The sequence below is a fragment of the Malaclemys terrapin genome, chromosome 2 (assembly GCF_027887155.1).
Source record: "Malaclemys terrapin pileata isolate rMalTer1 chromosome 2, rMalTer1.hap1, whole genome shotgun sequence".
In the NCBI taxonomy this organism is placed as follows: domain Eukaryota; kingdom Metazoa; phylum Chordata; order Testudines; family Emydidae; genus Malaclemys; species Malaclemys terrapin.
In genome coordinates, this window is record NC_071506.1 from 193,074,053 (window position 1) to 193,100,955 (window position 26,903).

The window sequence follows — 26,903 nt, forward strand, 5'->3', positions numbered from 1 at the left end:
ATAAACTGTTTGCACACCTGAAAGTCTGCCATAAATAAGTTACAAGGCTCAAGGAAACCCCAAACCTGAAACAATCTGTGATTGTGTAATTTTTGTGACTGACCTCAAACTTTAAAGTTTAAAACGACTCTAATATTAATACTTTACACTTATCCAGTGACTTAAATCTGAGGCTCTCAAACCACTTTACATATATCAGTAAATTAGGTATTTCACAACAAATCTGGGAGCGAGAGGACTATTATTGTCCCCAGTGCTAAGATACTATGGTAAGGGGGGGGCCCATAACAAACCCTAAGATAAAACTCTTATTATTAAAATGTATCTACCATTGATTTCAATGGGAACCAAATTAGGACAATGCTGAGAGCTTTAAAAAAGGTCCCACTCCTCACACACAAACAACCACAGGCAGGTTTATAACCTATCCTCAGATATATTAGTCTATATACCCTTAATGGATTAATTCCATTCTTTGGACTTTAAAATGCTGGGTCCAAATTCTGCCTCCGATGGATGCATAGAACTACCAGTATAGTCAACTGGAGTTGCATGTGTATATCTGAGGTAAAATATTGTCTTTATATTAATAGCAATCTATTAATCAGTATGCATAGCAAGAGAAAATGTATCTGGATACTAAAAGCCAGCTGTGAAACTGATCAGGCTGATTATGAGATTTTGGCCTCAGCTAATTATATCCACAAGGGTTCAAGAGCTGTTACTGAACAGCCACCATATTGTTTATTTTCCCCTTGGCTCTTGCAACCCTCTCATATTTTGGTTTACAACTCCTTTTGCTACTCACAAGGCCCTCCCTTTGCATGATTGACTCATCTTTCTGGCCAATGATGGCTGAACATGTATGTCTCTGTATTATATATTTTCTATACACAAAGAGCAACCAAGTACTTTCAGTCTACATTAACTCCATTTTATATTACGAGGACAACAAAATGAGAGAGAAGAAAAGTAGGAGAGAGCACAGTGTGTGTCTCCTCTCCAACCGGCTGCATTGTATCACACTTGAGGACAAAATGGCTGCTAAACTCTTCTCACAGGAAGAATTCTTAGAAATTGGAAAGGTGCAGTACATAGAAAACAAAATACATCCATTTCATAGCTACAGCCCCTGAACTCTGGAGCTCATCAACCATGCTTAAAAAGCAGATGGAAGGCTTTGCGTTTCTGCCATCAGAAACTAGGCTAGCCATAGGAAGCATTGCAATATCTGAATTGAGCACTCATTGAGAATGATGGTGGGGAGGCATTCTGATATATGTATTACAGATCACAAGTCATCGATCCCATGGTACTCAACTTCATGAGAGTGGTGATGTACCAAACATTTATTTCAGACACCGCTGCTGCATCCCAGGCATCTATATATATATTACCCATCCACTGCAACCACATACCAGATCCCAAATGGAACAATTTACTGGTATGAGACTTCCTACTGCCTGCCCTAAGCTAATGGGATGGAGGAAGTGTTTACAAGAACAGAAGGACATATGGAACTCACAACTTGAATGAGGTATGTATTATACTCTACTAAAAAAAAAAAAACCCTTCTGATGTGAGTTACTGAGATTCCCCCAATAAAGAAAAACATCAATAGGAATAATTGATATGTCAATGTTTTGCTAACATGATGAAATCCCAACAAGTGCTTCTGTTCATAGGGAACAAATAAAGCTCGGAATCGGCTGCCCACAGTTCAGTGCACCACATCTGAAATTATCAAAAGGAAAACAACTCCCAAAAGACAGAGAGATGCAGAGGCAGACAGTAAACTGAGAAGATCAGAATCCTTTCCGTAAACACACAATAAAAACAAATGTGAAGCAGCAAACTGATTCTCAACATATACACTGTAGGTGAGGAAAGCCCATTCTTACTGGTCCCATCACACAAAAACTGAGCTATTTCAGAGGCTACAGCATTATTTAGGGCTAAAGTGTGCTGTTCAGGCACAGCCTGCAGTAGTGGGCAGTGTGGGATATTCCATCCCAGCAGGAGCACCTGGAGGCATGCCACAGGCAGGCACAGTGCTGCCTGGAGTGCAGAGACAGCACAAATATTACTCTTTGATGGGGAGCAATATGGGGCTTCAATGTCTGGACACAAAGCCAGGTGGCTAGTTGGCATTGGGGGGGCAGAGCCACAGTCATGCCACTCGCAGCCCCCTCTGGGCTTGCTGAGTTCTTGCATTCAAGTGACTTGGAGAACAGCAATTGTACCTGGCCTCTGCACAGGAGTGCAAGGAGAGCAGGATAAAAGAAAGCTCCTTGAATCTTCTTACTCTACTAAATCTTGCGTACTCACACATGGGCACAAACAATGCCTTAGCGTCAGAGCATGCAGTGATAAGTGATAAGTGCATTTCAGTAAAAGGCCTGTTAACTCCTCCTCTTTCAGACCCTATTATTTTATCTACACACAGACATTCCCTCTTTCTTGCTTTCTTCTCCTGCCCCATTTCTAAAGAATCTCACTCCCCTCGAAAATGGTAGGAATGGGATTTAGATGCAACCTGATGTAAACTGACAGCATTTGTAACACATGTGCCGTTCATCATGGGATCCAACTGGACTGTTTCATTCTGCTTAACATTTATACGGCAGACCTTACCATTCAAGGTGGTTTTCCACAAACGCAGACATGGGGCTGATCTGTACAGTGTAAGTGTCATTGGCTGAATACTCAAACAGGCCATAGTAAGGATTGAAGAGCTCCTGAGACAGAAGGAAGAAGAACTCTCGGGAGGGACCACTGTAGTCCAAGCTGGAAAGGAAATTCAGATAAAATGAGTCTCATTCCTAGCTGTGTGCATTTCATGCTTTGCATCTGCACTGGCTAATGTCTTACTTGCAGACAATAATTTCTAACATGTTTGCTGATGCTAATTCTCCTCTCCAAGGACTACTTTTTAATTTTAGGAAGAGACCTCAGCAAGTCATGATGCATAAGCTGCATTATTCCCCAAGTAGCATTCCTGGAAGGTATCATGACACAGACATCCCTGAATATAGCTTTCTCCTATATCCCCTTTGTTCCATGCGGTAATAATTAGCTACTGCACAACATCCCTTCTCTCAGCTGGGCAGCAAGTGAGACAAGACTTCTCACATTTTCTTGCTCTGCAGGGCGCTATCTGCTTAATTCTGAACACCTAGATTCATGGTCTGGGTAGCTCACACAGAGGCGTAAAAGAGGGTTACTTACTTCCTGCATGAGTATGCAATCTGAAGCACATTCCAGTCCCAAGATATCAAACCTTGGGTACTTTCTTACAATGCATGGTTGTGGTCCCTCAAGTCAAGGATGAACATGACTGGGTCCTAACACAACTCTCTCTCCTGTAAACTGATATGGTGATTTTTCACTTGGTAAACATGTGCTTTTTTAGTTTTCTGGTGGTTTCAAGTTTATTTGTATCTTGGGGAGAGGCATTTACATTTAAAATAAGCCTTGCTGTCTGGGTTTATGACTTCTTTCTTTCTTTCTTTCTTTCTTTCTTTCTTTCTTACTTTCCTTTTAAATCAGACCTTTTTCAATTATCTCAACTATTTAAAAAATGCTTCATGAATGCATTAATCCCAAACAAGATGGATTTATTAAAAACAGACTGTCCTCCAATAATTTTAGGCAGCTTTTATGGTTAGTCTAATATAAACCTCCACACAGTAATAAGAAAGAACCACTTGCAGCCATAAATCATTTAATGCCAAAATGGTTTCTGAGACAGGCATTACTTTTTACATTTAATAAATTCAAAGGAGGTGGAAAATTCTGCAGCTGGATCAGCCTACTCTGTAATAAGGCTGAAGTTATAGTAGCATAATTGCAAGTGGCTGTATGTCTGACTCATTCATGTTGGAAGGAGGCACAAGGCAGTCTTGCCCACTTTCAGTGCTACATTTTGATATGGCCCTTTAACTCCTAGCAGCTCTGACTCTTAAGTATGCAGTCAGATTAAAGCCATGAAAGTGAAGGACATTGGACCAAATTATTCTTCTGGTGTAACTCCACTGAAGTCAGTGGAGTTACACTGGATAAAAATCTGGCTCAATTAATATAAAGATATGGGGCTAGATTCGCTATGGCTGGTGCAAGGTGGTATAAATTAAACCTGCCTGCTTCTCTAAAATCCCTCACAGGAGCCCTGCACTGAAGGCTTCTGGGAGATATATTAATTCAACACATTCCCTTCACAGCCAGCGCTGCCCAATTTATGTGTTGTGCTGGCTCCCCCTATGTACCTCACATTGCCAGGAACATGGGTCGTTGAGGGCACTTTGCACCATTAAATCTGCTCACCTCCTCACTTTCCACATTAGGGTGCCTCCAACAGGATCTTTGGCCTCAGATTTAAATGAATTCGATTTTTATGATTTGCAGGATACTATGCCAAACACGGTAGAAGTATTGGGAATTAGGGGGAAATACCTAGTAAAGTTCATTAAATGGGCCATTGTTAGCATATTAGAACCATTCTCCAGATGAGTAAACTGAGACAAAGGAAAGGTTAATGATTTACCCTTGGTCACACTGTAAGGTGGCTGCAGAGTCAGGGACAGAACTTGCTATAACAGAACTTCTCTAACTTTTAGATGACACTGACTCCATAGATGTTCACAAATTAAGGGGTTAATAAAGTCCATAATATCAACAGCACTAAAAGTAACCCCCTTTCTGACTGGTGATTTACTCTGTTTTCATTTTATCTCCAGATGAACTAAACTCTACAGAACTCTTCACTTGATCTGTTAGCAAGTTCAATCAGCAGCGATTGCTGTGCACTTTGCCAGCTGCCTCAATATCTTTGGAGCTGAAACTGTATCTCCCTTTTTGTCCCTAAATCTTTTCTGTGTTTCTATTAAGAGATTGTACGCACAACGCAATTAAAACAGGATTCCAAGCCTTCATTATTTGAAACACTGGAGAGATTCAAAATGTCTTTCTTTAATTAAAGTTTGCAGATGAAACCTCATGTAGAGCATAACTGTTGATCTGAGGCATTTGCAAGGTTTGTTTGGATAAGAAAACAAATACTCAGCTGTTTACTGTAATCTCATCTGAACTACCAGATCTTCTTGGGTTTGCAAGATCAGCCAGGAAGTCTCACAAAAAAGGATGCCTCAAGAGATTTCCAGTACTTTCTGCTTCCGGCTGACAGTAACAATGACTCTTCTAATAGTATTTATGCTTCTCATTTCAGATAAGGTGAGTGAAGAAAACATTTTTTCAACCACAACAAAGGTTCATTTTAAAGAGGCAGTGAAAATTGCTCATTAAAGAGGAGGATTAACAACCTGATATTTACTTGGGCTAGTGCCTCACTTTCTCAACTGTCCAATGGGGATAATACCCATGGCACCAGGATGGTGAGTCTTAATCAGTTAATGTTTTAGAAGAACTCAGGAACTACAGAAGTGCTCAGCATGGAGAAGTACTAAGTAGTACAAAGGTTTGGGTTGTTTTTAATTTTATATAAACCAGTCCACCTCCCCAGAGGTAATAAGTAAAAACTAATGCACATCAAGAGAGATTCAGCCTTTTCCCAATGCCATACTTGCTTCGCAATGCAATGATTCTCTCACAATTCACAATATTTAATAGTTCCCTACCCTTCCTCTCCTACAAACGTGATATAGAGTTTGTTCCGCTGAAGCTCCTTGCGTGAATAAGCCATCACCTGATTGAAGGTGCCTTCCAGCAAGTGATCACGCCGTATAATTAACCTGCAAAAGAACATAGTAATAAAGATCTTGTTAACCAACACTGCCTGAAACTCTTGAGAAGGGGAGTGAGAGATGCTATTATCAAATATACATAAAGGTAAACAGATGCTATTAAAGGGCCAGACTAAGCCCCAGACTAGGATGCAATTCTATTGAAGTCTATGGAGTTATGCCTGCTTGTGCAAAGGCTGTTTTTGGCCTTTTATTGGTTCTTGTTTATTTGTTTAGTTAAGATTTACTCTATGACTGAAAGATAGATTTCTCCTCTAAGTGATAGTTAGGTTCAAAATCTTGCTGTACCCCAAAGGCTCTCCATCGCATATCCTACAGAAATTAGTTTTGCAGATGGGCCTCTGGCCTTTCTACCTTCCTGGTGTCAATTTTGATCTCACGCTGGATTTACACCAGTGGACTTCCATGGCATTACTCCACAAGATACACTGATGTAAGCAAGGGCAGAATTAGTCCTTACCTATATACACTAAATGGCCCCATTTACTCTCCAAAACATCTTTAATTAATAGCCCAGTTTTTCAAAGATTACTTACGAGCTTGGCCCATTGTAAAAATATCCTCTATACAAGAAGTTCTTATTTTTCATGTATAGTTGAAATGTAATGACACTTAGTCCTTTTGGAATGTTCTTCATGTCTGCCTTGGCAGGACTATGAAGGGGATAACCAATGGCTAGAGCTCCTCAGACAGTGCAAGAATAGTTTGATGATGACATTTGCCTAGAATAAATTGACTGGTTTTCAGTTATATTTTCCACAACACATGGGGTTTGGTATGAAGCCAGCCTGATGCATGAATTCAACCAGATGCGCAGAAATACCTTAGAAGCATACAGTGCTTTAGCCAATTACTATAACTATCCATGGAAAATGGTGCAGAGAGGCAAGCCAGCTACCAGGCTGTTTGGAATGTGAACTCCACAACTGAGTGACAGAGAATTACAGGGTCAGATCCCAAAAATGTATTAACAAAATGAATAAAGAGCTAGTCTAACTAATATTTAGGTGCAATGGGGAATAGAAAGCAATTGATAGGACCTGATTTTCAGCAGTGCTGATTGAGCACCTGCACTGCCAGTTCAAATCAACGGGAGCTGTAGGTACTCAAGCCCACAATGTCTACAACAATCAGGGCCAAATTTTCATCCTGAGTTACACTGACATGTCAACTCAGAGTAAATCCAAAGGATTTGGAGTTACTTCAGAATTGTAATAGTGTATTGGCCCAATATCATTCACATTTGTCTAAGGCTTGGTCTACACTAAACCCCCAAATTGAACTAAGGTACGCAACTTCAGCTACGTGAATAACGTAGCTGAAGTTCGAAGTACCTTAGTTCGAACTTACCTCGGTCCACACGTGGCAGGCAGGCTCCCCCGTCGACTCCGCGGTACTCCTCTCGTCTAGCTGGAGTACCGCAGTCGACGGTGAGCACTTCCTGGTTCGACTTATTGCGTCCAGACAAGACGCGATAAGTCGAACCCAGAACTTCGATTGCCAGCCGCCGAATTAGCGGCTGGGTGTAGACATACCCTATCATGTTATTTCTCTACCATTACTGGTATAGCTAGAAATACCAACATCTCCTTAAAATAGGTAGAGGAGGAGTGTAGGAACAAATGGATCCATGAGAAATAAAGCACCCCAGATATAACCCTCTTGTTGGCCTATTTTCTTGTTTACGTGTGTGTGTGTGTGTGTGTACACACACTTTTCCTGGATAAAATACATCATCTAATGTTTCATTCCTGACCCACGATAATGATGTATCTTCACATATATCCGATCAATCTCCTGATTCATTACTACAGTGACAAGACTAAGATGCATCATGTTAAATTATTTTAATCATTTGACATAATACTCACTTAATTTTACCTGGACCTTGCCCATATCCTTTGGCTTCAAGTTTTCGATAGAAATTGCGTAACTTGGCTTCAAAGTCTCTCCTATATGGAGAAGGCGCTCTTGCGCTAGCTCGCTGTAATCCTAGAAGGGAAAAGAGCAAAGTCATAGAGTTTAAAAATCTTTTAAAGAGGGTCTTATTCATACACCTGGTGTTTTCAGTTACAACTTGCTAGAAAATATTATATGAACTTTTATTGGTACATGTAGAATTTCTGAGTGCTCATTATTTTCATGTTCTATTTGTCATTAATGCAGCCATCAGTTACTATAATTCTGTGGTTCCCAACACTTCTGGACAGCTGCATCATCTTACCAAGATGATGGTTGTGGTCCCTTTATGCTTCCTGAGCCTTCAATTGTCATTGACTTGAATGGAAAATTAATGGGAGTTAGGTGTCTATATATTCTTGAAAATCTCTCTCGTCAACATCTTCCAGGAGATCTCATTATCTGGCAGGATTAAACCTTTGAATCCAAAGCAGCACTTCTAGGGGGCCCAGGCCTGGCTGGGAATTGGGTTTTTCTGGGTTAACACCTTCTGTATATTAAAGACATTCAGCTATAAACACAGAAACCTTTGTGGCACAAGAGAGGATTTCTGTCAGCAAGAAGTCTTACATTTTCACATTAACAGTAGATTTTCAGCAATTTGGGGCCTGTTTTGTTTTGAAGTCTGAATTCTGAAAGCAGCCAATTAGTTCTGTTGTGTAAATTAGCATCATAGCAATCAGTATTAGAGAATGGGATCCATGAAATCTCATTTCCCTATCTCTTTAGAGGAGACAATGAAAACAAGTCCTTTTATGAGAAATTTGGCAGAAAAGCCTCCAGAAGAAGGAAACAATTTTACATTTAGTTGAAGCACAAAGTATCTATGAAGACTCATTTGTAGCAACAGAAGGACATTACTATTTGACTCATGATAAAACAGAAAGGCACATTTATATAGCATTCAAGGAGAATCGCTGGTGAAGCTTCTCTTGTTCTGTCAGAATATTTTTTACATCACACTGGTTATTTTGGGTTACTGCAACCAGTAGTACAGATGAACAAATAGTACATTCACTCAAATCAATCATAGAATATCAGGGTTGGAAGGGACCTCAGGAGGTCATCTAGTCCAACCCCCTACTCAAAGCAGGCCCAATCCCCAGACAGATTTTTACCCCAGTTCCCTAAATGGCCCCCTCAGGGATTGAACTCACAACGCTGGATTTAGCAGGCCAATGCTCAAACCACTGAGCTATCCCTCCCCCCTGCCCTGCTCTGTCATATCATATCATATCATATCATATCATATTACCAGCTTTCCACAAAAAAGGTTAAAAGCCACTGCATGTCTCTCAACACACCAATGAGTGAGGATATTGGTCAAATGTTTAAATCTCATGCAAACTGGAGATCTGCCCCTATTACATCAGTAGTCGGTACAGGTGCAAATCCCTGCTGAGGACATTAAAACCCACAATTTGCACAGAAGTTTATCCCTGCTTGAAATCAGTGAATCCAGTGGTAACAACAGGAAATTTTTCAAAGATCTCCCCTGTGTAGACAAGACGACAGTGTTTTTTCCCCAAAATATTAAGACTGGTATTTGCAAAGTCATCAGGGCATTTGGCACCCAATTCCCATTAACTTTAATAGGATCTGGATGTCCAAATAGCTCAGGTGGCTTTGAAAATAGCCTACACTGATTTAAGATCATATTCCTGGGATGTCACTCAAAATGACCACCAAACCAGTTGCATGGTGGAGGTGCAGGCAAATTCAGTCTCCTTCTGAGTTAGGGTTGGGTGTTTTAGCTAAAGGGAGCCACCTGCTGCTCAATTTCCTTGGCATAGACAATATTTCAGAGATACACAGAACTTGGAAACAATCTTCTACAAATGGATACCTTTCTGGAAAACATGCTTTAGTCAAACATAAGTTATGGGCCTCAATACAGGGTAACTGGGTGAAATTATCTAGCTTGTGACATGCAGGAGGTCAGACTAGATGATCTAATGGTCCTTCCTGGCCTTAAAATCTATGAATCTTGGGAGAAGGAGCAATCTTGGAAACACTGTCCAGTTGGATATTAAGTTTGGCCTACAGTTGTTTACTGGAGTTCTGAAAGCCTTGTCATACATATGTGATTTGGACTTTGCTTTTCCCATCTAATATCCATATTCAAGAATGTACTTACATGTCAATAGATTAGACTCAGAACTCAGAATCCCCTTCTCAGTCTAATCTCCCCTAACCATTTGGAAGCTGGGACCATATTTTCTTCTCCTTGGACAATCTCTGATTCCCACCATGCTGCTAGCATCAGTGTCCCATGAGACAAATGAAAGTGACAGCATTCTGTGTATTAACCAAACACTCCAGCAGAAAAATTGTCTGGGGCCAATTCTCAACTGATATAAACTGTCACAGCTCCTTTGAGGTCAATGAGATACAACAAATTACACCAGCTGAGACCCACCCATCTGTGATTATCAGATGGAGAAGCACAACAAACACAAGAGCTTGTGTTGTTTCCCCTCCATTTACCTGGAGAGTTCTGAGGTGAGGAGCAGGGCGAACAGCGAGGAGAGAAGCTGTAGCCAGGGTGGAAGGCAGCCTGCAAGGGTATGTAAGACATAATATCCTCTTCAAAGAGGCTGCAAGGAAAAATGATAGAGACAGGCCCTGTTTACGCTCATTACACAGGAAGAAGCACAAGGATTCGGTACAGCAGAATTCTGTTATAAGGATCTGTTTGGGCAGCCCTTCATTTGATCATGACTTGCAACATAATAATCAGTCCCTACAGATGCATAAAACAGTGATCTTCCCAACCAGACATGGTCTCAAGAAGCAAAGACTTCATTTTAGCATAACAAAGTGAGTTCCATTAGGCATTTTCATGCCAAGACAGTGCCAGATCAGATGGATGAGCCAAGGATTGAGGCAATGGTAAAAGTAGCAACACCCAGTGGTCAAAAGCAAGAACAGGGGATACATATTGATAGACAAATTGTTTCCCTTTTGATTACAATTTGTCTTGGTCATATATTTTGCTATAGCCACTGCATGGCACTCTGACCATCTGCATCAAGGTATAGGTAGTGGGAGCAAGTCATATACTTCTTGCATTAGATAGAGTGGGCTATGTAACTCCAATCAAAAGCAAGTTGGGTGGCATGTGTTTTAGTGTAAACACAGGCCAATAGAGAAATGTAATCCTTCATTGTGTTGAGCCACATAAATTAAATTATCCTAGGCTCTAAAGCGCTAATTTCATTGGCGCTCCAAAAGATGCTAAGACCCTGCCTACATTATTAAGGCGTTGCCTCCAATACATAGTAATGGTTGTTCACTCCACTGTAGCTCAGCTCAGCTCTTCCTTAATGTGAAATAGCCTCCTGGATAGCACTGCCAGTGGCATAATTGACATTCCTATAATCTGCATCTGACTGTTTTTCAGAGAGGTGTGAACCACATTTCTGCATTTCAAAATGCCACAGGAAAATTTAAAATGTCATTTCTAATCTGATCCTTAAAGCCAAAACCTTACCGTTCAGTGCAACCGGAGGGTAAAGTTCATTGTGCCAGTGGGGACTAGTTTCTGGAAAGTATGATTTGACACATATATTGTGGTTGAATTATTATGAAAACCAACTGGCTATCAGGACAAATGAATCCCTGTGTAATCATGATAGGGCCCTAGCAGAGATCAGCCTAGATTTAATAAATTCTGTCAATCACCTAAAAAAAACATAGGGTAGAGACAGCTAACCAGCTTCTTGCGTACCATGAGTGACAAAGTTCTGGTTTTGTTCCAATTGATTACCTCAGTAGAATTACTAAATCTGCATCACAGGACAACTTTTCAAGCCCATGTGTACCCTCTGTCCGAATGTAATGGATCTTCTCCCTGGAAAATTAATGACAAAAGGGGGGAAAGAAATCTCATCATTGTCAAACCATAAGATAGGGATGGGTTATTTTTTCCTCGCTGCTTCTTTAGTTCCTTTTTGCTCTTCTCAAAAAGATAGCAAATAGAAATCCCTATTGCCTGAAAACATTTTTCAAATCGGAACAACCAAACCTATAAAACAACATTCTTTAAATCATACCAGCAGTCTGTCCCCAAAGCAGGAGTCACATTTTAGAGAGCAAGATGATTTCCTTATCCCTAGAGCTTATGTGTAACACTGCAGTTGACATCATTGACAGATGAAAGTTCGCCTCTGTGGAGGCTATACCTAATATACAACATTTTCTTAACAGAGTTGTATGTATGCCCTATGCTTTACATGTTTCAGTCCCAGGTTGGCCTCATTCATGCCTTTCCGATTTCTATAATAAAACTTGTAGGACAATTATTTATTTTAAAATTAAAATAATTGCTACATATGAATTTATTGTTCATTAAAGTTGCTTGATTGACAGCCCTGGGGACTGAAGTCCTATCTAGAAACCAAATGAGCCTGGCTCTGATCTTACTGACACTGTTATACATAAAGAATAATTCTATGGAAGTCAATCAATGTAAAACTGCTGTGTGTAAGATCAGAATCAGACCCAATGAGCATGGCAGCAGTATTGTAACCATCAAACGGGCCTACCAGTGTGCCTCTAGAAAAAGGGGTAAACAGTGAGGTGGCAAAATTTGCAGATGATACAAAACTACTCAAGATAGCTAAGTCCCAAGCAGACTAAGAAGAGCTACAAAAGGATCTCTCAAAACTGGGTGACTGGGCAACAAAAAGGCAGATGAAATTCACTGTTGATAAAAGCAAAGTAATGCACATTGGAAAACATAATCCCAACTACACGTATAAAATGATGGGATCTAAATTAGCTGTTACCACTCAAGAAAGAGATCATTGTGGATAGTTCTGTGAAAATATCCACTTAATGTGCAGCGGCAGTCAAAAAAGCGAACAGAATGTTGGGAATCATTAAGAAAGGGACAGATAATAAGACAGAAAATATCATATTGCCTCTATATAAATCTATGGTATGCCCACATCTTGAATACTATGTGCAAATGTGGTCGCCCCATCTCAAAAAAGATATACTGGAATTGGAAAAGGTTCAGAAAAGGGCAACAAAAATGATTAGGTGTATGGAATGGCTGCCATATGAGGAGAGATTAATAAGACTGGAACTTTTCAGCTTGGAAAAGAGATGACTAATGGAGGACATGATAGAGGTCTATAAAATCATGACTGGTGTGGAGAAAGTAAATAAGGAAGTGTTATTTACTCCTTCTCATAACACGAGAATTAGGGGTCACCAAATGAAATTAAAAGGCAGCAGGTCTAAAACAAACAAAAGGAAGTATTTTTTCACAGAACGCACAGTCAACATGTGGAACTCCTTGCCAGAGGATGTTGTGAAGGCCAAGACTATAACAGGGTTAAAAAAGAACTAGATACATTCATGGAGGATAGGTCCATCAATGGCTATGAATCAGGATGGGAAGGGATGGTGTCCCTATCCTGTTTGCTGGAAGCTGGGAATGGGCGACAGGGGATGGATCACTTGATGATTACCTGTTCTGTTCATTCCCTCGGGGCACCTGGCATTGGCCACTGTTGGAAGACAGGATACTGGGCTAGATGGACCTTTGATCTGACCCGTATGTCCGTTCTTATGTTTCAATGTAAATATAAAAGGACTACTTCAAGGAGAAAAAGAATAAATCATTCTTCATGACCAATTAATCCCCGGGGTCTCTGCTGGGAATACAAACTTGTGTGTAAATTAGTGCCAATAGGGGTGGTTGTTTGGGGCTCAGTCCTGAAATATGAAAAGCATTCTGTCACTGATCAAGGAATCTTTAAGCATGTGAGTGGTCCAGTGGGACAACATTCATTCCAATATTAAGTCAAATGGGACTACTCGTGCCTACAGCTAAACATGTGTTTGAATGCTTTGGCGCATTGGGGCCAGAATGCTAGGTGCCTTGCAGATCAAGCTCTGTCTGAAATGGACACTTGTCTGCTGGGAACCTGTCTAAGATCACCAAGCCCATTCCACAAAAGTTGGTGAACGGCCATCTGATAGTAGCTTTGGGTCACTACTGACCTAAGGTGGAAACAAAGCAGTGACCTAGAGGTGAAAGGCTCAATATCCTGTTACAAATCTCATTACATATCCACAAAGCTGTCTAGTCCCCATCATTAGTCAATGTTGTTCTCTGCTGAAAAAGAGATAAAAGCGTTTCCTGTTCTCTAAGGGATAAGAACTCAAATTACAGAAGTGAAAAAAGTCTAGAATAATTTGATGGCGATGATAAAAATTCTCAATTACAAAAATGTACATCTTAAATAGTGGAGGCATTTTTCATTCTCTCCCTCAATCTATTAGCATTACATTCTTCCTGGAGGCAGCTCTAATCCTTTACACCCAAAGAACTCTTTGTCTGATCTTCATAGGTAAATGATTAGTCATCAAGGCCAGCAAAACTCCCAGAGAGAAATCTCACCGGGAAAACGTGGATGTTCTGTTTTGTTACGCTGGTTACAGTGTGGCATTTATTGAATCCTTGGGCCAGATCCTCAACTAGTATAAATTGGCATCACTCCATAAAAGCCAATGGATAGAAGCTGATTTACACCAAATGAGGATATAGCACCAAAAGATGATCATTCTGTTTCTTTTTTCTTTTTCATTTCACCCCTTTCATATAAGATGAAAGGAACAGGTGAAATACCTTGATGGCATCAAATGGTTTCATTACTTTGGAAAGAATTTTAAACACATTATTAAGTCCTCAGAGAAAAGAAGTGAAGACGGGAGTGCAATTTAGTAAATAATGTTCCTATGTTTCTGTAAAATATAGGGCTTCTCTAGCCATGGCACTACTGTTAGAGTTAAGAGTGAAATTCTGGTGCCATTGAAGTCAATGGGAATTTTGCCATTGTCTTCAATGGAGCCAGGATTTCACCCAAGACCTCTGAAGAATAAGATGGTAATTGTAAGCAAAGATATCTGATCTATAGAGTTTTTGCCATTGAGGCATAAATATAGTGGCATTGGGTTGTCAATGTGTGCCCACAGATACCACAGTTCTTCCCTATACTTGGGTACCTGTGGAAAATAACTATAATTATATGGACTCCATTAGCAAATGCTGACTCTTCAGTGGTGACCACTGTAACTCAGGCACCTCTTCATTTTTTACATCCTGCTAACAAGGATTTGACTCTTCTTCTAGAGAAAATATATCTGAAATGTAGAACATGAAACAAGGAGGCCAACAGGTGAACTATAAAAAGAGAACAAGGAAAAGAAGGGAATTAGAGGGTAGAGAAAACACTCTTCTGTTTCTTTAGAGAAGCACAAAGAATGACGTGATGAATATGAACATGAAAAAGTTTTGCAATTGTTTTGTGTTTTTAATGAATAAAGCACCCACAAAATTACAAATATATCCAATGATTGTTAAAGTACAAATTATGGCTCCCCAATGCATAACTGTGCTTCCCTTCTTAGTGCCCCCATCCAGGAGTAACCCCATTCTCTATGAGTTCTCAAAGACAATTGCTAATGGTTCCAAGATTACTTCAGTTACTTCTTTAAGAATCCTACAGGGATCTTCATCCAGCCCTGGCTTGAATACACCTAACTTATCTAAATATTCTTTTAACTATTCTTTCCCTATCATGGCTTGCTTCTTTCTCCCTTGTTGTTAATATTAATTGTGTTGAGTATCTGGTAAAAAAATAACTCTTTTTGTAAAGACTGAAGCAAAGAGGCACTAAATGCCTTTTTGGTGCTGCCCATTCTCTAGCTCATTAAGTTCATTCTTAGATGCTAAATGTATCTTTTGGTGTGCCGAGGTAGTATATGGCCAAGATCTTCCTGGGCACTTCACAGTTGGTGGATTATGGTTCTACATCCAGAATAACTGTCCATGAAAGGTTTATTACCTCAGAATTTCTCCAGCCTTCACTTTGTCCACCTGATCTCTATCCTGAATAAGAAGGGGTCACTCCACCCTAAGATGGATGCTGCAGACCCTGAGCATGCTGAATACTGAGAGAGGGTGAAAGTTCAGTTAATTGGCAAGAGCCAAGGAGAGCTAAGATGGCATCCTGGCAAAGAGCCAAGCAGGTGAGGCGGTCGGCAGAATCATAACTCTGAAGGAAACAGCAACAGTGAACATGTGCAGAGTGAAAGAGATGGGAGAAAGGTCAAACAGACCCTGCCTGAACTAACTTGGGCCAGTTTGGGGATGTTTCTTCTGGTAGCTGAAGATGAGGTAATGTGTGTTAGAACAATACAAAAAAAGCTGTGCTGGCAGGCAGTCAGTCAGTCAGGAGCCGGTGAGGAAGGCAGTAATCGGGAGAAGTTGGATGAAGAGATTGGAAATCAAGGAGAAGAGCTACTGGAAGACAGCTTAGAGTTCTGAGGAGAGCTCTGATGAAGAAAAGCACTTACAACAGCAAAGACAGCAGCTTCAGCAGCAGCCACAATATCAGCAACATTAAAACAAAATAACTAATGCACAAAGGACAGAGAAGCTGCTGGGAGTGAGCTGTGAACAGAGGAAGGGAGCTGTGACACTGCACCACAGATTCTTCATAGTTGTATGATTGTGATACGATTATAACATAATTGTGATGTATCTGGTAAAAGATATGTCTTGTGAAGTGACATTGGAAAAGTTATGACTTGCTTAATATGATTATCCTATTTGTGTGCATGTATCATTTTTGTATCTGAAGTTATGAATATTGATCATGTATCTGTATTTCGAATGTAGTTACACCTGGGTGACACCCACTAGGCAAAATGCTTCCAGTCTAGACAGCTGGTTGTGAAGGGCCTATTCAGGGAAATGGGCCATTAGGGGAAACAACAGGCCTTAGGAGAAGCTTATCCCCCACCTGGTGAGCCTTCCTGGGAATGTTTCAGCCACCCTGTAAGTAATAGCTGCTATGACTCAGCAAGGCAAGCAAGGGCATGTGACCAGACCACATAACACTGAACTCCATTTTGGTACCTGTATTTTTCCACAAACTGGACTGGGAACTGAGTTTGGAACAAAGGGTTCCCGACATATGGAAAAGCAATATAAGGCAGGGAGTGACTTCATCTCAGGGCCTCTCTCTCCCCACCCAAGAGAACTCCTGGAAACACCTGAGGAACAAAGACTGAACTGGGGGAAGTGCTGGTCCCAGGCTAAAAGGATTTCTAGCCTGTGTATGGACTTGGTGGAAACTCAGTCAGGGTGAGAAATTGCTAATTCAAATCCTAACTAGTATATTAGGGTAGTTTGTGTTTTTGTTTATTTGGTAGGTAATCTGCTTTGATCTGTTTGCTATCATTTAAAATCTATCTTTCTGTAGTTAATAAACTTGTTTTATGCTTTATCTTAACCAGTGTATTTTGAGTGAAGTGTCGGGGGGAAAATCTCAGCTTGGTTAACACTAGCTTCTTGTGCATATCTTTCCCACATTGAGGGGAAGGCAAACTATATTAATGCGCTTACATTGTACAGATCCCTGAGCAGTGTGAAATGGTATAATTGTGGGTTTATACTCCAGCAGAGGTGCAAAGTGGGGGAGCTGGGAAATTGGCTGTATGTTCTTGAGTGGCTTAGGTAAAGCACCCAGGTAACTCAGTTGGGCGTGTGGTGCCACCTGCTGTCATGTTGGGTGATAACAGGGTCTGGTGAGGCTGGTCTGAATCTCCAACAAAGCAGTGTGAAAGAGGCCTGCCCAGCTGCAGGAGTTAGAGCCCACAGTGGTTCCCACAGCTCCCAGACTGCACCCTGGGGGTGACAACCCATCACAGGAGTTGACTGAGAATAAACTGCAACAGTAGCAGAGCTGAGCAGCAATAGTGACTAAAGAAGAATACCAAAGAATTTATAAAGTAAGCCTGCCAGTTTTTAAATATAATTTTTAATGTTTGTAGTCTAGCATAGTATTATGTGTATGCTTGAAATGTGTGAGTGTTTTAATTGTATTTTACTTATGTAAAACTTAAAGTATAATTTAAAACCTGTGGGCAGAGATATGTTACAAACTGGCCATTTGTAGCAAAGCACTTCTCTTGGAATCATTTAGAACTATATGCTATTGTGGTTTGAATGTTTTTTTAATTTGCAATAAGGGACTGTCTCTTATTTAGAATTTTTAGATTACACTGTATTAGGGATTTTTAGTTACTTTAATAAAAAGACACTTTGTTTTGGAAGATATACTGCCTGTGTCAATCACTCTATCGGAAGGTTATAGCCGTGTCCTTTAGTGTTTCCTTAACAACCCCAGAAATTCATACCTCGTGAAGAACAGACTATGGGGCCGATAGGCAGATTATTATAGGGATATCCCAAAATACATTGTTTGGGGTAACAGGTTCACCTCAGGGCTGGGGACTCCTGCAGGCTCTAGGACCCTGTGAGATCGAAGGATCCCAGACCTCAGGCTACAGCCCAAGACAAGAAGTCTATACTGCAGTGAAACAGCCCCACAGCCTGAGCCCCGCAAGCCCAAGTCAACTGGCATGGGCCAGCCATGGGTTTTTAACTGCAGTCTACACATACCCTTAGAGGTATTGACCCATATTGACTTTGGAGATGTGATTCATGCAAAGGGGGAGTGGCTGGACTGCCCTGTGCCCCACTGATCCCTGGGTGCTGTTCTGGGCTCCTGGGGGCCACTATCAACTGCTGTCTGATATGTTGGTAGTTTATGATGGGGACCATCATAGTAAGAGCAGGTTCAAGATTGGGGCAATGCTGAGCTGCACTGTACACTCCTCATCCATAGTGAAGGACCTGGGTCTACATATTTATACTGTGCACAGAAAAGGTGAAATTTTCGAAACCCCTAAGTGACTTTGGAGCCTAGGTCCCACTGACTTCAGCACTGACCTTTTGTTCTCATTGCTATATATTAATGACAAAACATAGAGTTATTTGACAGTTGATTTTATAAGCATTATGGGGTCAATCCTGCTCCCCCCTTCTCCTCTGCTGTTGGTTAGAATTGAATATGAGAAGCCCATGCAAAGGAATCAACAGTCCAACACAGCTCCTTGGATGTCCCTGTAGCAGAGTTTGAATGGTAGGGCCAGGTAAGGCCAGAGGAGAAGTGGGAGTGAGGCCAGTGGATCCACTGCAGTACAGAGCTACAGCCAGTGCCCTTACAGAGCATGTGGTGCAGAAGCATCAGCAGCATGAATTGCTACTTCCTGGCTGCAGCAATGGCCATGGAGTGGTATAAGGAGAGGATTTCTTTCTTTCCAGGCCCCATGGAACACCCTGTCTGCTGGCTCCAAAGCCAGCAGGGGACAGGATTAGAGACTGTTCATAGTAACTTGGAACAGATCAATACCTGAGTGCATGGTTCCTGGCCAAGCTTGGCTGACGCTCCTGCAGCATCTCAAAAATGTTTGGTTGGCGTAGAAATGCAACAATCTTGTCATTGTAAGCTGGAATAGATAAAGACCACAGAGGCTTTTCTTTACTCTAGCAGCAAGTGACACTTTTGGAGATGATGACAACTGTGCGACTGAAAATTACTTGTCAAATCGTGATAATACAGCATACAGAATAAAGCACACAGTAATACAATGTGATCACCATCGATATAATTTTCCCTGTCTCCTCATTAAGGAAGAGTTGGTAGAGAGCTAGGTAAGGGATATGATAGTTGAATGTTCCCGAGAAGCCCCTCTAGAAAGAAAAAATAGAAGGCCTTACTTACCCAGAGGTAATGTCTCATGATGGTGCTGGTTTCGAATAGCTGTTACTAGGCTGTTGCCTGGTCTGGTCAACAGAGAAACGCCTCTATTCCGGGAGACTTCCGATGCCTAGAATGAAAGAAGGAAAGAAAGAAATGTTGTAACTAGACTTTAAGCTACAACTTTTATTATGTCTTTTTACTTCTGTGACTTTAATCCAGAGTCATGAGATTGACTGATTCAGTTTAGGGAACAATTTTTTATTTCTTTTTACTGTTATTGGACAGAGTTTTCAACATCATATTCTAAAGCTGTGATATATGCTGCATAGTCCCAGTCTAGAGAAATTACACATGGAATCAACAACATGCATATTAACACCATAGAAATAATGTAAGCATAAGTTTTCATGAAAAAGGAACGGCTTTGCACTCTGATGGTCACATTTTTGTTCCGCTTCAAAGAGGCACATAATTCTGGGTTTGCAAATGGATGCACACTATGTCCTTGTCTATACTATACAATTTTGCCTCTTTAGCTATGCCAGCATACTTAGAGCAGCAATTCCTCCCTTCCCCGTTGTTGATGCAGTTATACTGGTAAATATGTGCTCATAGAGGTGTATAACTTATTCCAGTCCGACAAAGCAATATAAACTACCAGTGCCTCATAAAGTACCTTATATCAATATAACTGCATCTTTTGTAGGCATAACAGTATTAGTAAAAAGTGACATCCTTAATTAACCTCGTCATGCAAATCAAATTTTTAAGTGTAGAGCAGGCCTTTGCATTCAATTATTATATTTGCATATGCAAATACCACATACATGTAGAAACAGGTGTTTGTGCAATTTTTTGAGTAAAAAAATTAAGGACACTTTTCTTTAATTTGGTTCTAAAATATTCATTTGGCATACTGGGGTGGAAATTATTGTTGTAATAACACGAGGAAAAGACATATCAGAACAGAAAGGGGTAATATTCTCCCAGAAGTGAATGTGAGTAACTTACATGAATATATGTAAGAGGAATGCATATGCACTGCTTCTGTTTATCCAAAGTGTGGATAAACAGAAGCAGGACGTGTCCAACACTGTCCCTGGTTTGGGCCTTGTCTACATCAGGAAAATGACCCACTGTTGACAGTGATTGTCAGCTATGCTTTGCCCTGGATTTTTTCCAACTGTTGAAAAAAGCTGCCAGCATAGACAAGCTGATAACAAACACTGCCATCAAAAGCATGACTGAGGACATATTTCACAAAATTTCAATCATATTTTCTGCAGTGGTGTTGAAAATGGCTTTGGTTTGTCCATACTGGCAGCCAAACAGTTTCCAACACCAGTTTGAAAGGTATGAGGGGAGGAGGAGCCATTCCCTGCTCTGCCACAGACTTCCTGTGTGACCTTGGGCAAGTCACCTACGGCCAAGTTTACAAAGGTATTTAGGTTCCTAAAGATGCAGATAGATGCCTACTGGGATTTAAAAGAAAGCATCTAGACAAGTTAGGCACTGAACTCCCACTGACTTCAATGGGAGTGAGGTGCCTAACCTGCTTAGGTTCTTTTGTAAATTCCATTACACACCTATCTGCACTTTTAGGAGCATAAACACCTTTGTAAATCTGGTTCTTATGGTTTGTCTACACAAGGACACTCACGAAAATTTAATCCAAATTAATTAAAGGTGTGAATTTAAACTGCACTAAAGCCCTGTATGAACACCCTTATTCAGAATTAAAGTGGTCTTAATTTGGCTTATTTTAATTCACTTCTAATGTAAACCAAATTAAGGCTACTTTAATTCTGAATTAAAGTACTAATATAGGGGTTTAATGCAATTTAACTAATCCACTTTAAATTCACATTGTTAGTTAATTTGGGTTAATTTTTGAGTGTTCCTGTGTAGACAAGCCCTCAGTCTCTCTGCATCTCAGGCCTTGGCTACACTTACCAGCTAGTTCGACGGCTGGAAATCGAAGTTCTGGGTTCGACTTATCGCGTCTAGTCTGGACGCGATAAGTCGAACCCGGAAGTGCTTGCCGTCGACTGCGGTACTCCAGCTCGGCGAGAGGAGTACCGCGGAGTCGACGGGGGAGCCTGCCTGCCGCGTGTGGACCAAGGTAAGTTCGAACTAAGGTACTTCGACTTCAGCTACGTTATTCACGTAGCTGAAGTTGCGTACCTTAGTTCGAATTAGGGGGGGTAGTGTAGACCAAGCCTCAGTTCCCCATCTGTAAAATAGGAATAATAGTACTTCTGTACATCACAGGGATGTTGTGAGGATAAATATATTAAGGGGGAGGTGCTCAGATAGTGAAGATAACATAAGTATTGACAGATTGCTGACAAATATTAGAGGAGATAGGGCTTACACCCTGACCAAATGTGTAAACCTCTGCCATAAAAAATAATAAAAAAAGAGAGAAAATAGAATGGAGCCTGAATCATCTCTCACGTACGTGTGTGTTAATCCAAAGTAACTCTATACTGAAGCTTACATTGATAACAAATCAGTGTGAGAGAAATCAGAATCAGGCCAAAGATGCATGAAAACACCGATTCCCAAAATGCTGAGGTGATAGTTGCTTATTTAATATTCAACAAATTGTAGTGCTTGGCAATAACTTCAGAAAGAAATTGCCCATATTCCTGTATTTTAGATTCTTAGCTTTGAATCCAAGCTCTGGACAATGCCAATCAGTATTACTGCCAAATATCAGGTCTTCCAAGTGGCTATCTATGAAAACAGAGCAGCTAAATGTGACTAACAAGTCACATATAAAACATAGGTAGTGAGCATTAGACAATATGCATGTTAAACAAGAAAAAAACGTTGGCACTAATTCAACACACTAATTAAATGTATTGTAATTGAAAACACAACACTGCTGCTACAGCATATTGTACATTTTTTCACCATAAGAAACTGCCTGCTTTTGATCTCACTTACACCAGTTTTACATGGATCCATGCTACTCATTTCAGTGGAGTTACTCTCAATTTACCCCAGAGTCAGCGAGAAGAGGATCAGGCCCAAAGTGTTTAATGTACTGGTGTGATAATCTTGGCAAAATTCATCTTGTTTTTAAAGACAAGTTTATTACTTAGCGCTCCAGGAAGTCATCTAGGGTGTAATTACATTAAGTAACAACTAATCTTGTGGGGATTGTTGCTATTTTAAACATTTATTGGGTCAATGATTTTGGAAAGCTGCATAGGGGTAATGAAAAGTTTGGCTGTAAGAATGGCCACCTCTCATCATAAACAATTTTATCTAACCCTACAGTTGTTCTGAAGACACAGTGAGATGGAATGTACTATTTCTGCCTTCATTTTCCTGTTTCTCAGGGGCTAACAAGTTTTGTTATGGTTATTTTCATGCATTTACAGTACAATTTCCTTCCTTTGTGCCCATGCTTTGCTAACTATTCTTCCTAGTCCCTTAAATAAATAAATGGAGATATCCTATCTCCTAGAACTGGAAGGGACCTTGAAAGGTCATCAAGTCCAGCCCCCCACCTTCACTAACAGGACCAAGTACTGATTTTGCCCCAGATCCCTAAGTGGCCCCCTCAATAATTGAACTTACAACCCTGGGTTTAGCAAGCCAATGCTCAAACCACTGAGCTATCCCTCCCCCCTTTACCCCCTTCTCCCTCTCATGCCTCAGCACCATGTCTTTTCCTCACCAGCCTGTGCCTGTAACAGCCTTACTGAGCCAGTCCTTGTCTTGATATCCCCTCTCATAATTCACTTCCTCTTACTAGCTTTCTACTGCTTTGCTCCAGCCCACGTACCTGATCCTATTCTCCCAAACCAGAAAGAGATGAAGGGGATGTACATGTGGGTGGGGAGGAATGGAAAAAATGACTTAAAAGGAAACAAAACACTGTAGAGAAAACTAGTACAAGACAAATAAAATTAAGAATCAGAACTAACCAGATACACATGCAACCTTACAGAATAAATCATCCAATTGTGTAAGTTGTACTCCTTTTCTTCTCCCATTGTTATCACTTAGCCATCACTGGTTGGGCTTTGCCATGTTTGTGCCTTGACATTACACTTACACATTATGCAGTTTTACTCTCACAAGTGGTCCCATTTGATCTGTAGCTATGACTAGATAGCAGAAAAATTCGAAGTAATCTAATTAGCTTTCCTCTTCTCTTTTCTCTATTCTTCCTCTTTCTGTCTTTAGCCATATACAGGACAATTAATAGCTTCAATTAATCATTTAATTACAATAGTGTTGTCTGTCCTGACTTTCTAATTGAATCAATTAACTCAGATTATCAGATTATTTTCCAGTGTTTTAAAAAGTGACAGTGCTAATGATTTAGCATCCTGACTCATCTAGTGCTGGACAATTTGACTGATTTATACACCTTAAACAGCCTTGCGTTTCCCCTTGTAGATTAAAACCAGATAGCTGAGAACTCTTTGCCCAAATCCACCATAGCAGCTTCTTTTCTTTCTTCTTTGGATTCTGCATTTGTGATATATTGCAGTCATCGCTAGAAATGTGCATCTGCTGCCCGTTTGAGTTCTGCCATCTGTCCATCGCTGTTTGAGGTGGTGAGCATGCAAAATCCATCTACTCCCTCTGGTGCCTCTCCACCATGGGTGGCCACTGGTTTCGGCTCAAATTCCTACCTGTTGTTTTTAAGGTAAATTTATAAGCTCAACATACAATGGCAGTGGCCATTCCAGAAGGGAAGCTAACTGGAAAGAATGGTGACACTTCACCGTTGCTACTGATCTGTTTTGATTTCTGGAGGTGTAGCAGGATTCTAGGCATAGATGTCCGCTAGTCTTTAGCTGTTGACTTCAATAGAACACCACCAATTTACACTAGCTGAGTATCTGGCCTATAAAGTTTTTTAAAGGTAGCTGGGATTAGCCTTGACCTTTTTGCTCTGCAAAAAGGGGCAAATGGATGCCCTTACACCCAAAATTGTAGAAGTTTTACAGGATAATCTACATAATGCTACTGACGATCAAGAAGCTTAAAAACGGACATCAAAAGCCTTTACAAAGGTCTTTAATTTAGGAAGATACTTCATTGCAACAGAAAAACAGGAATATGAGTGAACAATTTTTGAGTCAATCAATTTTGTGGAGTGGAATAGGAATAGGTAGGTGTTCCAGAATATTAACAATGTTTTTATATGAAATATGAGACACAGATTAAGGAGGAAGGTGCATTTTGGAAAGGTCTGTCTGTTGGCAGTTGTGGTACGGCTTTGTATAGAAGAGCTTAGAAACAATAGTGACCCATCAATAAAAGCTGTATAATTATTATCTCTAAGTTTTCCAGAGAATGCTATTTACATATGAAGGTGCAGAAAGCTGACTTAATCGGGAAGTCGTATATGTATGTTCCAATCTCAAAAGGGAGGCTTAACTTAGAAGTACATTTGAGATGCTAAAATGTGACGTTTTGATTCAAGGGCAACTATATTGAACCTTGCAGGCTTTTAACCTTTTTACTGCAAGGCATTTTCTCCAGCTCACGAATAATTTTTGTGGCTCTTTACTGCACCATTTCTAGTTTTCCAAAATCCTTTTAAAAATGTGGACACCTGAACTGTACACTAGTATCTGTCTCAGCAGTGCCAAATATAGAAGTAAAATCACCTCCCCACTCCTACTCACTACTCCCCTGCTTATACATCAAAGGATTAATTTAGCCCTCTTTGCCAAAGCATCGCACTGGAGTTCACGTTCAGTTGCTTTTCCACTATCACCCTAAATCATTTTTCATAGTCACTGTTTTTTTAGATACAGCCCCCCATTCTCTAGGTATAGCCTGCACTCCTTGTTCCTAGATGTATAACTTTCCATTTGGCTGCATTAAAATGCATTTTGCTTGAAAGGGCCCAGCTTGCTATGTGATCCTGATCGTTCTGTAGGACTACTCAGTCCTCATCACTATATACCACTCCATCAATCTTTGTGTTATCCACATATTTTATCAGCGGTGATTTTATATTTACTTCCACATCACTGATGAAAATGTTGAACAGCGTGGGCCTAGTACTGATCCCCAAGGAGCCCCATTAGAACATCCTTCCCCCATTCAATGATGATTCCCCATGGACAACTACTTTTTGAGATCTGTCATTGTTAGCCAGTTCTTAATCCATGTTATGTGTGCTTTATGGATATTGTATAGCACTATTTTTTTAATCAGAATGTTGTGTAGTACGAAGTCAAATGCCTTACAAAATTCTAAGTATATCACCTCTTTGCAGTTACATTTATCAAACATCTAATCACATCAAAAATGAAATCAGAACTGTTTGACAAGACCTATTTTCCATAAAGCCATGCTGACTGACATTAATTATATCCCTATCCTTTACTCTCAGTGCAAAGACCATAATTGCCCTTCATTATGTTGAGGAGGAGGATGAGAAACAGTTGATTTATTTAATTGATGCTGACAGATCTTTAAAATCTCCAGTTTGCTTCTCTCCTGCTGTTTAGAGGGCTCTCCTTGCTGCTCAGCAGAGGAGCCAGCAGAACTTCAAGCAGCTGGCAAGTGGCCAGGGGGAAGCGTGTTTTGACATGTTGTTCTTCTCTCTGAAACCTAAGTGAGTCTCTGGGATTTCCCTATGGGCATGATTTATAGGACAAAAACATATCCCATTCATATTAACAACAGCTATCATGGTATGAAACCTTTTGCTCTTGGTAAATTTGTTTTGGCGCTAGAGTCTTCTGCTCTGTAAAGAGTGGGCTTTTAGAGCCGGATCCAAAGCCCACAAAAGTCAATGGGAGTCTTTCCATTGGGCATCAGACCTCAGGAATAGTTTGCAATTTCCTCAAATGTATTAATTATTCAACAGTATTCTCATTATTTAACAGTATTAGACTGTTTCATCTGGATTTTTTTCCCTCGGTCTCTTTCTCTTAAACAACTTTATGGATTTATAGTGGATAGTTCTCTGCCAGTCCTTGATATATGAGCTGCACCTGTCTGTGAGGTTTGGCAAGTAAGTTACATGCCATTGTTTCTGTTCCCTGGTTGGATGAATGTGGAAGCACTTTCAATGCAAATGCTTCCACTAGCATGCATTACTGTGTGCACAACTTTGAGATTTGCTTTTTGTGAACCAGGCATGGCAGCAAAACTCAATTATAGATGGAAGGTGGGTGAGGGAATATCTTTTATTGGACCATCTTCTGCTGGGGAAAGAGACAAGCTTTCGAGTGACACAGACCTCTTCTTCAGGTCAGGTTTTCTTCAGCTCTGTGTTGCTCAAAAGCTTGTCTTATTCACCAGAAGTTGGTCCAATAAAAGATATTATCCCACCCACTTTGTCTCTCTAATATCCTGGCACCAACATGGCTAAATAACAACACTGCAAACAGCAAAATTCAGTGCTATGGTGTTGGCAGAAATCAATCACTAAGTCAGGGTAGTAGGCATGACAGAAGCAAAAAAATGTTGCCTTATTCACCCATGATGGGAAAATCCACACAACCCTCCAGTGCTCTCTCTCCCCTACCAGTACTGATACCTCAGGAGCAATGCTGTTATTGCC

At 40.5% G+C, this 26,903-nt stretch overlaps 1 protein-coding gene across 1 annotated transcript in view; it reads right to left on the minus strand.

Moving 5' to 3' along the window:
* The window catches only part of HECW1 (HECT, C2 and WW domain containing E3 ubiquitin protein ligase 1), a 297,476-nt gene that overhangs the window by 46,988 nt on the left and 223,585 nt on the right, over nucleotides 1-26,903 (minus strand). The window contains exons 17-23 of the mRNA XM_054021224.1: nucleotides 19,370-19,475; nucleotides 18,998-19,094; nucleotides 11,488-11,571; nucleotides 10,206-10,315; nucleotides 7,631-7,751; nucleotides 5,634-5,747; nucleotides 2,635-2,787 (exon numbers count right to left, since the gene is read on the minus strand). Coding sequence (XP_053877199.1) covers nucleotides 2,635-2,787; nucleotides 5,634-5,747; nucleotides 7,631-7,751; nucleotides 10,206-10,315; nucleotides 11,488-11,571; nucleotides 18,998-19,094; nucleotides 19,370-19,475 — 785 coding nt within the window. The remainder of the gene's footprint in view (nucleotides 1-2,634; nucleotides 2,788-5,633; nucleotides 5,748-7,630; nucleotides 7,752-10,205; nucleotides 10,316-11,487; nucleotides 11,572-18,997; nucleotides 19,095-19,369; nucleotides 19,476-26,903) is intronic.